The following is a 17,410-nucleotide window of genomic DNA, read 5'->3' on the forward strand; positions in this document are numbered from 1 at the left end:
GAAAGTATGGTATTCTCGGTTGAATTTAATTAGCAGATTGTAAAAAGGACTTAACAACAATCTAGTCAACTGCCTAAAACGCCTGTTTAATCACTTTTCTCGGATGATGAAACAGGCAGATATTTTGCCATCTAAATAATAGATAAATATAATACAAAAAGAACTTAACATTTCTAGAAATAATTTAATTTTTTATGGAATACTTTGAGCTAGTAATTTTTTTCTGTATTGGTTATATAACAATATTTAAAAAATCAAACGATTTCTTTTTGTTAGTCTTTTCAGTCTGTCCAGCATTATACCGTAAACTGCCAAATATCAAATATTTTAACAATATTGAAAGTCTGTCCGGATATCTCTTAAACTGAGTAAACCTTTTAACTATAAAAATCCAAATCAAGCAAAATCCATGAACTGAATCTTGATATTACAGATCTTTCTTTAGCATCGCAGTTTTGAAACAAAATTTTTGTACATTCTAAAATGACTTTCAAAACTCTGCATGTTAACCTCTTTAAATTTTTAAAAATGCATTTGTTTTTATAATCATATAACATTATCAGCGTTTTTAATACTGTATCATACATCACATAATTGTTGCGCTTTTTCATGTCATCGTAGTTTTACGCTTTTAGACATTTCGATTTTGTAGACATTCCATGTTTTAATCTTACTATAAAATATTTTAATTCCGTGAATGTAGCGCGGCTTAACCAAAAATGGCTTTTGTGCCATAAAACACAAACTCAAACTTAAGTGGCTTTATTTTTATAGCCTTGAAACTTCTTGTACCCAATTCGAAAATGATAAAACCTGGGAAAACGAGTCTTCAAATCGTAGTAGTATTTCATTTGACTGAAGCAACAATTTTTTCGCGTGTAAGGTGATTTTTTAGGTATTTATTTTAAAAGGGATGCAAAAGATACTTTCTAGCACTTATTAGACAATTAAATATGAAATTTTTAAGGATCTGATAGTTTTAATGGCATCGTCTCAGTGAGTTGGACCATTTGTCACATCCATGCAACAGTTTTGGAATATCAAGGGATGAATCGCCTTTGAAATATCTAAATTTATAGTTTCTTCAGAATATGCATTTCGTAGAGGGTTCAGATATTCGGATATTCTAAGAATTTCGTCCAATTTAATATTAAAAAAATAGAGTAATGTCTCGTTTCTTCATTCATTTTCTTTAAATAAACTGTCGGAAAATGAATTATTTAAATTGCACTAGCTAATTACTATGCGTGAAATTGTAGAATTCCTAATCCTTAATATTAAATTTTCCGTCGGTACATTTTAGGAAAATGCTGGATCTCAATTCATATATAACGTATTCCAGTGGATAGCAGAGCAGTGTCGGAGGGGTGGGGAGGCTGGAAGTGAGATAATTATGGGTTATTTCTACAATATTTTTTAAATCTTGTAATAAACAGCCCCTAGAAATGTGTGATGTCGGAAAAGTTTGTCAAATTCTTCGCTCATTCGTGGAAATGAGAACTGAGGTGTAGAGATGGGTATTTTAAGAATGTGGTTTATGATGGGTTTGTGAGAATTGGAAGAGTGGGGATGAGCGAGGACTGCGTGTTCAGAATGGGAAGAGTGGGGAGTGCATGGATGTGCGAGGACTGTGGGGTTTGCTGGAGTGGGGAGTGCATGGATGTGCGAGGACTGTGGGGTTTGCTGGAGTGGGGAGTGCATGGATGTGCGAGGACTGTGGGGTTTGCTGGAGTAGGGAGTGCATGGATGTGCGAGGACTGTGGGGTTTGCTGGAGTAGGGAGTGCATGGATGTGCGAGGACTGGATTTGTTGGAATGGGAAATGCGTGAATGTGTGTTGGGAGCTGCCGGTTTGACGGAATGGGAAATGCGTGAATGTGTGTTGGGAGCTGCCGGTTTGACGGAATGGGAAATGCGTGAATGTGTGTTGGGAGCTGTCGGTTTGACGGAATGGGAAATGCGTGAATGTGTGTTGGGAGCTGCCGGTTTGACGGAATGGGAAATGCGTGAATGTGTGTTGGGAGCTGCCGGTTTGACGGAATGGGAAATGCGTGAATGTGTGTTGGGAGCTGCCGGTTTGACGGAATGGGAAATGCGTGAATGTGTGTTGGGAGCTGCCGGTTTGACGGAATGGGAAATGCGTGAATGTGTGTTGGGAGCTGCCGGTTTGTCGGAATGGGAAATGCGTGAATGTGTGGTGGAAGCTGTCGGTTTGCCGGAATGGGAAATGTGTTGTAAAGGCTGTCGGTTTTTTGGAACTATAAATATTTAGAGATGTAAATCTTGAAATACTTTTGGGCACAAGGTACAAAGAAACCCTTCCATAGTTTTTAGATTCCAGAAAATTATATGAAGTTATTTCAGAGCAATTATCATAAAATGAACTTTCTATTCCAGATATCTGTGCTTTTGGATGCAGTCCTGAATAGTATCTTCAACTGATATGTTTCGCTATATATGAACTTACGAATTTAAACTTATAGTTAAGCACATCGTAAACTCATCAAAAACCCATTTTAGCATCGAAGTCCTATTTCATGGTATTAATAGGCGGAAGTCTGCTATAAACTTTCCTCATTGTTTTGCGCGTTTAAATTTCTAAGTAATGGAGGAACATAATGTGATGTCCATTCAGAAATCTGATCGTGGGACCCTCAAAGTTTTTCCGAAGGTACGGGCACAAGAGGAGGAAATAAATGTAGCAATTCAATCGATGCGCTTTAGAATAGTAGATTTGTAGTACTGGATTATGGCTTCACAGGACTTTCATATCGGGAAACATTACCAGCATACCTAATAATAATTTGTTTCTGACAATACATTTAAAGAAAATGAGTGAAGAGACAATGTGTTACTCTACCTTTTATGCCAAATGGAATGAAATTCTTCGATTACTCGAATATATCCCTTCTCTGAGATGCTTGTTTCGAAAAAATATACATTTGATAAATGTTTTTAATCTTAGATTCGCATTTTTTGATGCTTCAAAACTATTGCTCGGATGTAACAATTGGTTTTTCGTATTGAAACGCTGGCATTTATTTTTAACTTTCGAATCCTTAATAATGAAACGATGTATATTTGATTGTCTGGTAAATGCTGGAAAGTTTCTTTTTAGTTTCACATTTCGCATACATTCTAGTGCAGTGGTTTTCTATCCATCGCCTTGCATGTTTTCGGAAATCTCACCCTGAATTGGGCGAAAAGCTTTCCAAAACCCCGCATGTTGGCCTTTTTAGTTTTTTAAAAAAAAATATTGGTTTTTATAACCTATATATAAGCATTTACCACGCTTTTTAGCGCAGTACCATACTTTACATTATTGTTCCGCTTTTTCATGACTCGCAGATTTACGCTTTTAGACATTTGGAATTTAACTTTCCATGTTTTGATTTTATTATAAATTGATACAAATATTTTAATTTCAAGAATGTGGCGCAGCTTAGCCAAAGATGGCTTTTGTGCCATAATAAACTCAATTCATTTCGTTTACTCATTTCTTGCAATTGTAACATTTAAACCTCGTATTTTTTACCAACCTCCCATATGTTGTTTCTTGAGCACAAGAATGTGTGGATGAATATCTCCAAATAATTTTCTTATCACAAAACGAATGCATACTTTTATTTATGGAATTTTTAAATTTTTTTTTATGGAAGATACGAGAATAGTTGCTTAGCCAGCTGATAGCCTAAAATTTCTTTTCACCATTTTTAGAATAAAGTATGAATGGCAATATTTACTGAATGTTTGAGTTATGTTAGAATAAAATCTTAAAATTTCAACAAATGTGAGGCTCCTTGTAGTGTTAAAGCATCAGATAGAACATTCAAGATGCATTTGAATATTTTTTGTGAATTTGTTATCTGGCTTAATCAAAAGTGGATTGGCTCGACAGGCATCAATATTAATGTTATGTATTAATTCATCAATAAGTTTTCAGTTTAGAAAATCAGTAGCGTTGGACAGAAAATGCAAAAGCGAAATTATTAACATCTGTTGAATAAATTAAAATTTTGGAACATTTATGGAACCGATTTGATTCCGAATTGTATGGAATATTCAGCTTATTTTAAAAACTAAAATACTTTGCACTTTGATATTCTACGTAGTAATTTACGATTGTTTTCCTGATATTTCAGTAAACATATTTCTTTTTAAATTGTTTTGGATCTCGCAAATGTTTTAAATGCATTGTGACCGTGTGTAAATTATTCTGAAGTAAGATTAGTATTCAGTAGGAAACACAGTTCAAATATAACAAGATTATGTGGTCTTGTTTGATTTTAATCGAAGAAACTATATGAACTTCCCTTGAGTCATTGGAGATATCTAAACAGAAAGAATATTTGGTACAAATTCATGGCGATTTCCAGTCAAAATGAAATGTAAAACACAACGTACAACTGCCATCAATCTTCAAATAATCTGGAGGTATGTATACCAATTAATAATCGACTGTTCCTTACTAATATTTCACCAAAATTTGTATTTGTAGAATAATACAAGAATTGGTTATGTTTTTGGCTCTTAATATTTTGCAACTATCTACACGAATATCCTTCGTGGCGAAGACAAAATACTATGTCATGTAAGCGAGTTCACTCGCCTTAAGTTTTGAAATTCATGCATCAAGTGTGTGTGTGTGTGTGTGTGTGTGTGTGTGTGTGTGTGTGTGTGTGTGTGTTAACATAGATATTGCCAATCGTTTTTAGTAACTTCAATATCTCCCAGACACATCATAAAAATAAGCAATTGTTTAATAATGCTAGGTAAGAGAACTTCTAGGAAGAAAGACGAATGTGGTTTTTCATTGACCCTTCTTCATTTATTCAGGCATGCTGCAATTAAATACTGTCATGTGTCCTCAACTCCCAATCGAAAATATGGCTACCCCCCAAAAAAAATTTATAGCTTCAGAGCAAGATGCCAATCTAACTAATTTAGAAATGTAAGAGATTGGTAGGATTTAATTCGATTATTCTATTAAACCTTCCGTTTTGGAAAACAAATCATGCTTTGCATTCTCAACCTGTAGAATTGAAGTGCTCTCAAATTATATAATTTTCGTATCGAACTGCAGCATTTTCGAATGGTTTAATAAACTTGAGTGAAAATTCGATGCATGATAAAAGGATAAGTTTAAAGTTTACACGCAAACAGAAATATAATAGCATCAAATTAAACCATAAAATAAATTCCCAACAATTTGAAGTATTTATCGTTATTAAATGAAATCCTAATTTGAAGTTGCAAAAATGAAACGATTCTATATTTAGAAATAGTAAATAGTTTGTCAAATATTATATTTCATGCTTCTTTTTAATTATTTTTACTAAATGTAAAAATCGTAATAAACTTGCATCGGTCAAAACGATAAATAGTGAGGCAAGCTTTGAAACTTCTAGTTACAAATACCAGTTGCTGTAGTAGATACTAAAAACGAAATAATTGATTTAAACTCGGGAAATGTTGTATTAATTGCTTGATTATTAATAACGTACGTAAGAAATTCTTATTCCCTCAACTGCCAAAAATCCATGGCTCTTTCACATTCTATCACTTTGAAACTTTGACTTAATCTGATTTAACATTTTATTCCCTTTTGCAGAATTTCGGAATCCAAACGAAAACATGAACTGCAATTCTGTTGGTGATAATGAGCTTCTGGCTCCTTTCGGACACTACAGATAAAACTCATTGGATGAGTAATGAAAATTCTTCACTTTATGGTTTCGAAAGATAAATGTCGAGCAAGTTATATATATTGGAGTTGCAGATATTGGATCAGTACAGTAAAGGAGGAAGTCATCTGTATGGAGAATATCATGATGCCATTTTCCATCTACGAAATATTTCACACTTCAGTTCCAGACCGATTTTTTGACGAGAGCAATTGTATAGTTGCAAAAAGATATTTTCTCCGGATCATTAAACTGCTTGCAATATAAAGTGGTAAGTGCTAGAATCATAATTCCAGTTATATTGTGTTTAGAGACGATATTCTATTTAACATTAATCATTTTCATTTTGTAAAATATAATTGATGGCAACAGTAATTTCTACGTATTTCAGATGTTCCTTCCTCGAAAAGATTCTAAATTAAACTCGGTAGGATTTTAATTATGATTATAAAAATGGATTTCCTGTGCTTATTAAACATTTTATTTCAGATTATTTAATCTTTTATGGGAGAAGGACTAAATTTATTGGTGCATTGGCACACATTTTACAGCTCAAAAGGCAAATTTCTATTTTGAATCAAAAGTTAGTCTAAAATTGTACATTTAGGTTCCCCTTAAATTCGTGAAATGCATGTCTAATTTTATTTTAGATTCTATTACTTGGAAGAAAAATGTCATAGCACTGGTTCAAACAGTCTACTGTTAGATAATATACGTAGTTATGTTTGCCACATTAGATTTGACATAATCATTAACCATTCCGTCAAACAAATATATGATCATTCTTAATATTTGAGTATTTGAATTCTTTTTTTAGCTTTAATATTGTGTTAATATTCTCAATCTCAAATCAAGAATTGAGGGATACTACTTACGGTATGTATACAAAATTGCTTGCCATGAAATCGCAGGAATAGTTTCCATTCTTGTCTGAAATATTCACTATATACTACTAGATAATTTATTCCTAGTAAAATTAAGTGTTCAATTCTTCGGCTCACTTAAAACTGGCGATATACTATTATAACTTTCCTTAAATTTTTTTACAGTTTTACAGATGATGGTATTAAATTCAGTCTTTGGTGAATCTTTCAACCTTTACCGAGCACTTCTCTGAATTCCCGAGTAAGACGCAACATGACGAGAATACAGCTGTCCTTGCAACTGTAATCATAAAAGCTCTACAAAATTTGCAAGTTGAAAACAAGCAAGATTAAGACGCTTTGATGCTTAGAAGACTCAAGACACAAGAGTTACTCGTATAGTGGAAATCTTATCGTATGAAATCTTTTCAAGTGCACTTTCTATATATTTTGAGAATGTATACTGCCTATTGAATATCAATTGAAAGGCAAACGATAACTTTTCTTGATCTAATTGCGCAAACGTACATGATCTGTTGCGCAAACGTGCATTTCAAAATTTTTGAACTCTATTTTAAGATTTCGTTTTGAACTTTTGACTAGCATGAATATTTGCAGTTGTTTCAGTTAAAATTATTGTTGAAATGTTTACCGATTTAATTTGGATATAAATTTAATTTCTGAAAAATTTAGCTTGTTCATGAAACATTGAGACGGTGTCAGTCTGTTTTTAAAATGTGATAGCGGTGTTCTTTAATTATATCTTATACAAGTTAAATGGATGCGCAATTTGTTATGGCTGCATAAATTACATCTTGCACTTATAACTGTTGAATAACAGAGCTCTCATTCATGATTCATACTGAAAGCTTCTTTTTCCGATATCTTAGACTTGGTTTAAATTGGAGCCAAGGAGGATAAACGACATATTGTGTACAAAAGAGAATGGCAGGCAGCGTTAAAACATAATTGTTTTCACAATGTTAACAAAAATATTAATCTGTATGTTTTAAGTTTAGTTTCATATTCCAGTATATTTTTAATTTAAATTGGCCAGTTCATTAAAAAAAGGGTTTCATGACACGCCCTGCCCTAGACCACAAAATGTCAAACTACAACACTGTTCACTCTGTGCATAGTATTGCTCCCTTGTTCAATTGTATCACAGCTCAAATAATATATAAACATTTTGTTGATACAGGAGATGAGAATAAGCAATTCCTCAAATGGTGTATCAGAATAACTGCTCTTTAAAAAAATCGTACTTGCATCTGTACTAAAAAATCTTGATATTTTAAATTGTAGATTTCTTTTATGTAATCCAATGATAAAAGGAAAATTAACAAAATGCAAGACTTAAAACGACTCGTTCATTTATATTTAACATTTTGTAAATTTATAAAATCAGAAATGTAATTATGTTTTTAATGTTTCTATTTTATGAGTTTTCACATATCGCGAATTAAAATGCCTAGCAAAATTATTTGTTTGAAACTTAAAAATGTTTTAAATATTTAATTCGGATTGTTGCAGAAAATATCTAATTCGAGCAATTTTTGAAATGTGTTTTCTAGACTATTTAAATCTTAAAATTAATGCCCATTCATTGCATCCATTGTACTCAAATTTTATGTTTAAACTACCATTTAAATTGCCAATAATCTTAAAAGTAAGATTAATTTTTATATTTCGGCCTATCGGTTTGTTTAGAAAAAGATACTGATTGGTTCGGCCGGCCAACCAATCAGGAATCGTAGAACATTAGCAATCATTATTTGATTATCATGCCTGATCAACATGGTGATCGATATGCTTTTAAATTCTCTAATGCAATTAAGAGCAAAAATATTAACTAAAACGTCTATTCTTTTTTCAAAAACTTTTATAAATGGATGCGGTGAATGACAATGGCATACATGCACAGATATCATTTAATTTATTTTTAATTTTTAACTTTTGATATTTGTTACAGTGGAATTTTGCAATCAATTGCCCGCTTATCTTTTAAAATGTTTTTTGGATACTAAAAATTTGTTAACGCATCTCAATGGCAGTATGTTTGGTACCATAATGTGGAATTGCTTAGTAGCATATTGGTAAAAAAAATTAAGTCAACTTTTCAGGATATTTATATTTTGTTAATTAAAGAAGTGATTAAAAAATTAATGTATGTTAAATAATTAAATGTTAATGAAGTAGGAAATAAAGGAAATATTTACTAGATAATATTTAAATTTTTATTAACTTTAATTCTTTTTTAAAATAACATTTGGGGTTGATTCACTTTCAGATTATTTCCAGTTATATAATCAATTATGTATTCCTTTGTTCATGAAATAAAGTTAATGAGAATTGGATTATTTTATATTCATTTTACTCTTTACAAAATGTATTCTTGGGTTTAGTTAATTTATTGGAAGTCAATTTTTTGAGACTATATAATCTGCCTATAAATATGAATGTTTAGATGTGTGCAGTTAAAATAATACATTTGGAAGAAAAAGGAAGGAGTGATTTGTATTATGGAAAAAGTTTTTATATTTTACCTCTCTTATCTTTGTAAAGTTTAATTTGGACTAATTATGCATTTTTTTTTAGTATAGTAGCTTGTGATTTAAATATTGTATTTTAATGATATCTAGAAACAAGGGAGCTGGTAGAATAGCTCAAGTACGGTAGAATCAACCTCATTGCTTAAATTTCTCTTAATTACTTTTAATTGTTGACATCGCGATATGTCGATAAATGTTCGAAACTTTTGATGAGATTTTTTTCTAAGGTCATTAAATTTGTAAATGTTTTTTCAAATAGTTTATTTAATAAAGCTTTTATGCATACGCAGGATTTTCTATGTCAAAAGTCTTAAAAATCTTTTGAATAGTCTGTTTTGAAAATCTTATTTTCCTATTGTTTTAAAATCTATTGCCAAATATCCAAATATGTTGTCGACTAGATTTCTTTAAATGATTACCTTTTGTTATATCTTATTTCAACTATACTTTCTGATTTCATTTATTTTAAATGAAATGTAAAAGATTTTGATAATACTTAATTACCTGCATAGAATATTAGTTTGTATGTAGTACTGTTGTATATGTATACTGTTCTTATAGTATATGTATATAGTTACTATAAATTCTATAATGACATCGAAATCATGTTTCAATATTTCTAGAGTTAACCTGTAAATAAAATATTATAATTCAAAATAATGTTGCATTTAATTTCTTTTATTGATCAGCAAGTTTCATTATTTTGGACTTCTGAAATTTAACAGCTTGAAAAGTTTTCTTGTATTTAAAACGCCAGGAAAAAACTTCTTAAACTTTTTCCACTAATTAATTTTTTGCTAGCCCATTCAGGAATTTTTCTGAAAAGAAACCTGGACAATGGAATAATTACTGACAATTGTTCCAGGCTTCCTTTTAATCAGCGAATTTCAATAAAATTTTTAGGATTAGCTTATTTTCTTCAGTATTTTTCACCGCTATAAAGAATGATTCTGAAGATGAATATTACCTGAAAATTATTGAAGTCGAGCTTATTCAAAAATCAATTTTACACAGAAATTTATTGTAATATTTATTTCAAAATATAGGATATACTGCTACAGGGATGGCTGTATTGTCAAAAGCAAAATAGGACGCCCATAACTTTGGAGGCTGCGAGATTTAACTTGCAGAATTTTTAGGGTAATATAATCGTTTGCATTGATTGGTTTGCAACGGCTATGTACTTGAATTTATTGAAATTAAAATTATAAATTTCAGAACTTTAAAAACATGAGATTCTAATAATATCACTGCAAATCGGTGTTACTAAAACGTTTTTGCTGTTTCACTAATAAGTCAACAATTCTGTTCAAGAGTATTAGATTCACAATTTTTTTTACCAAACTTAATATATGCTTTATATATTTTTTAAAGTACGAGTAAAGTTTACGAATGAGACCCGCCTTGTTCCATTTGTCTGCCTTAATATTTTTTGCTTAAAGCTTGTATAGAGATTAATAATAGGGTAAAATCCTAGATGGGCCCACCTCTTGGCGAGATTTCAAATAAGTCTCCAAGTTGACTATTAATTAAATACTTGTTATTATTTTTCAATTAAAAAAACGATACTTGAAGGCCAGAAATAATAAATATAATAATAATAAAAAAATGAAATAAAAAAAATCCTAGGTTGATTATTTATTAATAAAATAATAAATAATAAAATAAAATAATTAATAAATAAAATAAAATATGAAAAATTTAAAATAAATTTAAAAATAAGTCTAGGTAGGGACATTTGCGACGTTATTGCCACTCGTTTGGCGATAATTAAAAAAAAAAAGCCAAGAAGTGGGCTGTGCTAGGATCCACCCAATAAGTTTTAATCTAGCCTTGGAGATAAGGAGGAGAGATTATTGGCAAAACTTGCATTGTCTAAGATTCTACAAGACTTAATCCAACCCTGGGTGGATGTCTAACTCCAATCAAAGCAGTAGAATCAGAGGAGGATTTAATCATTTTGCGCCCTAGGAAATGCACATTATGAAGCTTCATTTCAACAATTGATCAATTTAGTTCCACATTTTCAACATCACCATGCTAATAATTTATTTCGCTTAATAGGTTAATGTTAATAAATTAGTGACAATAAGTTTTATGCATTTATTTTAAAACTATTTGTTTAGCTACTCCAAAAAATTCCTCGCATACGAAAACGTTATCCCAATGCTATGTATGCCGGCGTCCTGGCGCGTCTTCCCCGTTATCTAGGCGTCTCGGGTTCGAGTCCTGACTCGAGCATGGTTGTTCTTCTGTGTCCCATTTGTGAGGTGTGTGAATGTGCCCTCCTGTAAAAAGGGGTTGTGCAAGTGAATGTGACGCATGAAATAGTTAAGTCGTACTCTTGCCCCCTAGTTGGCGCTACTAAAAAAACAAGAGACGCTCACTCGGATTAAATAGCTGACAGATAACTGTCAGCTGGCTTGTAAAGTACCATAAATCCCTACACAGTACATGCTATGCATGGCATTGGCAAAATATTGACCTTTGGCGTGAATTTAACATTTTTACTGAATAGATCGTGTGATCTTTGGCGTGTTTAACATTGCATTTTTGAGTTATAGCGTTTATACGTTTCTGAAAGTACAGACCGACAGATGGTCAACTTCTCACTGGTTTAGACTCAAAATTTTTACGATATAATTATTAAATATTTGTACTGAATTTTATCCATCTAGCTCTTTGTTTTGTAGTTGTCGTGTTAACTTATATTCGAAAAGCCAGACAGAGACAGATTTCCTCTAAACGGATTTTGCTTAAAATTTGATAAAAATATACAAATTTCGTGTCAAGACCGTATGCCAAATTTCATTCTTCAAGATCAAATATTTGTCACAGACGGACATTTTTCAAAAATGTTTTTCTCGAACCCAAGGGGGTCTAAAACATGGAGATTCATCGAAATATCGAATTCCATTTTGTTTACGATTACTATACTTTCTCTATACTACATATATGAGAATGTAAAAAGGATTGATTAGAATAGATACAAATTATTCAAATACGATTCAGAAATTAAAATTCTAATTTTTACTGATACCGAATTTATCAAAACCCGCGGATAAAAATAAAAATTCTCTTGGTAAAGCATGTGTACTGCCGTAGGGAAACTTTTCATAAAAACTTTGGCATTAATGCCATGTTTAGGATAGAAACAGTAAATTTTCAAAAGGATGTTTGCAAACTGACAGTATTTAAACTTTAAAATGCATGATAAATACAAAATTGTGGAAAAACTTCCAAAGACTTTATTCCTATAATCAGACTTGTAAAAAGGCGCCCTTCTACAAATCGGTTTGATATGGACAGTTTGAAATTTTATTTTGGTATGCAAAGATAAAATGTCTCCGTCCATTTAGTTTTCTAGATAATCCATAATTAATATAAATTCTCGCTTGGATACATATGGCAGTAATTCAGCGGTTTCCAATGGATAAATCACAGGGCATATCATGACCAAGATCTTTAACTGTTTGACATTCTACGAATCTTTTCAGTAAAAGTACATAAACAAAAAATGTTTTTTTTTCAATTATTCTTATCTCAAAATAGTACAATTCTAATCATTTAAACTATAACATCAGACTAGCTATGAGGAGAGTGAAATGGGATCGGACACCATGTAGATATCACTCTTTTTTCAGCAAAGGATTAAACTGAATATTTATTGATAATAAAATCAGTAATAATTATGATAATTCAACCAAGGTTGTACTTTTCGTTTTGTACATTGGTTTCTCAAAGTTTGGATACGCATTCATATTCATAACTGTATAATAGCTCACCTTGTGAAGCGATGTAGGTAGCCGTAGAGATGAGTTTGCACAATAATATTAGGAACAGCCAATTGATAAACCCAACCTCCTTTTGAATTTTCAAAAATAAGATCAGGAGTCCACATTTCTTCAACGATATCTGTCGAAATATGAAAATGTTCTCTGCGATGTGTGAGGTTGAGGCGAGGATCCTTCCAATATTCGTTCACGTAAAACTGCATAGAGTACTCCTATTGGGAAAAAAAACTGTTTGTGAATTATAATCATAATGTTCGAAATCAATACGTCGAAATTCATAATCGTAATATTGCTAATATATTCATATATAACTTTATTATTGCTTGCTACAGATGTGAAAAAAACGAAGTGATTCGAAGCTTTCTTCCCAGTTACGAATTCCAATATTACTTTAGATATCACAATGAAATGAATTTTTAATTTAGAATAGATATTTTGTTTTAATAAGAAAATAAATAAAATGATTATAAAAGAAATGATGAGCAAGAGGAAATTTTAAAATCTCCACATAAAATGATTGAATTATAGTTTTACCAACATAAAAGCCGTTTTGATACTTATGCAACAAGTATATGATTAATATTAAAATATTTGCACAAATTTAAACAAAATAGGATAGGAATTAATTTATAAAAGAATGCATGAAGTAAAATGCATTTACATTATAATAAAAGCATTTCTGCTCAGTCAAAAAATAAGTTATATTGTGAATGTAAAATTGATTTAAAATCCAAAATGCAGTCAAGAAAATCTTTCTAAAGAAAAATAAATTATAAATAGATTTTTAAAAAAAGATAAATAGTAAGTGCTAAATTAAAAGTATGGTCATTTTCCATCTCATATAAGAATCAATTTTTTTACATAGAAAATGCGATGATTTCACCGCACCATGATTAACATCAATTTTCGGTTATCAACTAATATCAAAATCATTATATGAATTATTTTCTCATTTCTATTTGAAAAGTATATTTGAACAAAGATTTATCGAAATCTGTATCATTAATATTTTTCATTGTATTTTTGATATGCTGCTATCTATTATCTTATCTGATTATTCTTAATTTCGTTTAATATTTTTATATTAAAATATCAAATTTAAATATTAAAAAATCCAGGTCTCGTTGTAAATTTCTGTTTGTAGAGTATCTCATTTTAATCTTATTTGAAGATATTTTATATGAAAGCTACCGATCATTTGATTTAAACATATCATATCACACAATGTTAAATATATTAACGAAAGATCTGAAAATTTTTACAATGTTTACAGGCTTCTTACTATTTTTAAAACGCAATCCAATAATTAAAAATTGCGTAAGGCGACCAGCATGATATAAAAAGCGTGCTAAGCCCTCTAAAGGATAGACTATTGATTTCAGAATCACCGAATTTGCCACGTAATTACTTCTTAAGTAGCAAACACTCATTAAGAAAGAGCTTTTCAAAATTTTTATTTTAAATAAAATCAATCAAAACTCTTAAAATTAATCGACATTTTATCATTTTTCTCAATATTTCAACAGCATATTATCGTGCGAAGAAATTCTTTAAATCATTTTAATTTCTAAAAAATTAGCTTTTCACTGTTAGGAATTTTTTCCACTTAAATTTGTGTCCAATTTTAATAATTTTTTCAAAATGTTTTATATACAGTTGACAAAATGTTTATTTGTACACTTCAATTTTGGAATATTATAGCAAAATAAAATAAGGTAACTAAGTTAAAATTGCAGAAATATATTCTAGTGAGGTAACCAACATACCAACAAAAAACAATCGCATAAACTTTAGTTGATTAATGAATAAAACTTTAGAAAAACTATACAAAAAGAGTATTTGTACACTTTCTTAGTGACAAATTTTAAACATAATTATAATTATTTTATAGAAATTTAATACTTTGTATGTATTTCATTGGCTTTTACAATCGCTTCAAGACGTCTTGGCATTGATTCTATTAATTTTTTGGTGGTTTCTTGATCTATTTCTTCCCAAGCTTTCATGAGTGCTTCTTTCAAACTATTTTTACTTGTAATATTTTTTTTTGGACTTGAGCATCCAATAGCATCCACAAATTTTCAATTGGATTTATATCCGAGGATTGTGGTGGAGTTTCAAGGCGTCTTGGCGCATTATAAAGCAACCATGTTTTAGTAACTATCGCAGTATGTTTTGGATCGTTATCTTGTTGGAATAAGAAAGTGTCACCGATACCCAATTTTCTAGCACTGTCTAATAAGTTATGCCGCAATACATCAATGTAACCTAAAGCTGTCATTTTTGTGTAAATAAAGTGTAATTTTCCAACACCGCCATGAGCTACACAGCCCCAAACCATCACATTTCCAATACCATGTTTCAGGGTCTGAAGTAAATTTTTACTATCAAGGGCTCTTTTATTTTTTTCCTAGATTTTTCGGATACTAGGGGGTGAAAAAATTTCAAACTTACTCTCATCTGAAAAAATAACCTTTTTCCAGAAGTCCATCGGTTTGTTTTTGTATTTCATAGCAAATTCTAGACGCTTCTTTTTATTTACTTCAGAGATCATTGGTTTTTTTTCTCGGAGTTCTGCCTTTTAAACCAGCACTATGCAACACATTTCTTATTGTTTGAGCGGTCACTCTAATGTTAGAAGATGCGAGAAGGCCATCTGAAATTTTCTGAGCAGAAATTTGTGGTTTTCTAATAGCTGCTTTAACAATACTTCGTTTATTTCTTTAAGTTAATTTACTCGGGCCGCCTGGCCTGCGTTCATTTTCAACGCTTCCAGTATTTTTATATTTTCTTACGATGTAACCAATAGTTGTAAAGGGTAACTTAACCATCTTTTGAATTCCGCGATAAGATTTTCCACTTTTATTAAGATTAACAATATGAGTTCTCATGTCTAAAGAGACTTCTTTTGATTTCGTGGCCATTTCTCAACTTTTCTCTGAGAGTGACCTTCACTGTTAAAAAAGATAACCTTCAATGTTTAAAAAATACAGACTATCCAAAAAATTAACTAAAATGTGAAAAATTACATGAAATCATAGTAATACTTATCTGAGATATAGGTGTACAAATATACATTTTGCAAGAAATTTTCCAAATTTGTTAGATTTAGATTTTATTTTTAACTATTTCAAAATATTTTTTTCGTTTACTTAGAAATAAACAACAAACTCACGCTCACACGTCGCAATGAATAAAATAGCTGCTTATATGTTTCTAAAACTTTAAAAAAAAGTGGTGTACAAATAATCATTTTGCCTACTGTATATATCACAACAATACTTTTCATTATCACGTTTATGTACACGTACATTGTAACAATATTAAACTCATTTCGATGTGTATGTTTATATAATTAAGAATAATTACTCCATTTGGCATTTAAGTTTCAAATAATAATCAACTGATAATTTAAAAACATAAAAGAAAGTTATTTTCGTGTACTTATCATTTTATATAAATTTTTAAGAAATTTAATTGAAGCTCGTGCAAGTACGCCCTTATTGCCAGCGAGAATTAACCCTAATAATATTATGAATTACATGCAATGCAAAAAAACTAGCTGATATTAAATGCTTATTGAATGGATTTGAAAATCATTTGTTTTCAAATGAGCTGGTTACAAAATAAGTAATTATACACTGACATAAATTTATTGTTATTCAATGAGACATTGAAGCCCTGTTAAAGTTCTTTTTTACAGATTTTTTAAAGCATGTATTTTAACTTACCATCTTTTCTTCTGTAATCTGATCGATATCCATTATATCAATATTCACAAATACCTCAGTTGGCTTATTTTCTGTAATGAAACAAGCTACAAATGAATAATTTCAAAATATTTAGCTTTCAGATAACGTTGTTTTCTCAATATCATATTAGTCTTTCGTTTCTTATACAGTCAACTCTCTTATATGAGGGCATTCTGATAACAATGTTTTTTATACAGCACGGTGCACACATTGTGACACTCTGCAATGATATCGCATGCTGATAATATGGTTTATATGCAACTTATAAAACTTATTTTTTACGAATTCGTCATTTAAACATGTTTTATTTAGTAGAAGCAAATTTTACTATCGTATCTGTCTTACGCGCCTTCATGTAACACTGTTTGCACATCCTCAGCACAACGTATGATCATTAAAAGTATTGAAGAAGAGTATACGCTAAAAGGAATCTAAGCATTCGCGTGTTTTATGACATTTTAAACTCCCACTGAGGGGGAAGGGGGGCACATCAGAAAAAAGGATGAGAAGCTTCCAGTATGGTGATTGGTTTTGCCACCCTGGTAGATATAGTCAGTTACCACCGATCGATGACGGAACGTGCTACCCACGGGAAGGACCGTACCGTGGCCGGTAATGGCCCTTAGAACTCAACAAAAGTTCTCACTAGTGTTACGGTCGCCGCGGTCCGGTGAATCAGATTTATCCAAGTGTCTTCGGGCGGGTCGGAGTAACCTGTTAAAGTTACCACTTTTTAGTAACTCTTCATAAATTTATATGCCCTTAA

At 30.9% G+C, this 17,410-nt stretch overlaps 1 protein-coding gene across 1 annotated transcript in view; it reads right to left on the reverse strand.

Moving 5' to 3' along the window:
• LOC129961893 (gamma-aminobutyric acid receptor subunit rho-3-like) overlaps positions 1-16,691 on the reverse strand; it is a 29,844-nt gene extending 13,153 nt beyond the window's left edge. The window contains exons 1-2 of the mRNA XM_056075513.1: positions 16,624-16,691; positions 12,884-13,104 (exon numbers count right to left, since the gene is read on the reverse strand). Of these exons, the coding sequence (XP_055931488.1) occupies positions 12,884-13,104; positions 16,624-16,656 (254 nt within the window). The 5' untranslated portion in view covers positions 16,657-16,691. The remainder of the gene's footprint in view (positions 1-12,883; positions 13,105-16,623) is intronic.
• Between the last annotated feature and the right edge of the window lie 719 nt (positions 16,692-17,410).

The sequence above is a fragment of the Argiope bruennichi genome, chromosome 2 (genome assembly GCF_947563725.1).
Source record: "Argiope bruennichi chromosome 2, qqArgBrue1.1, whole genome shotgun sequence".
Lineage (NCBI taxonomy): Eukaryota > Metazoa > Arthropoda > Arachnida > Araneae > Araneidae > Argiope > Argiope bruennichi.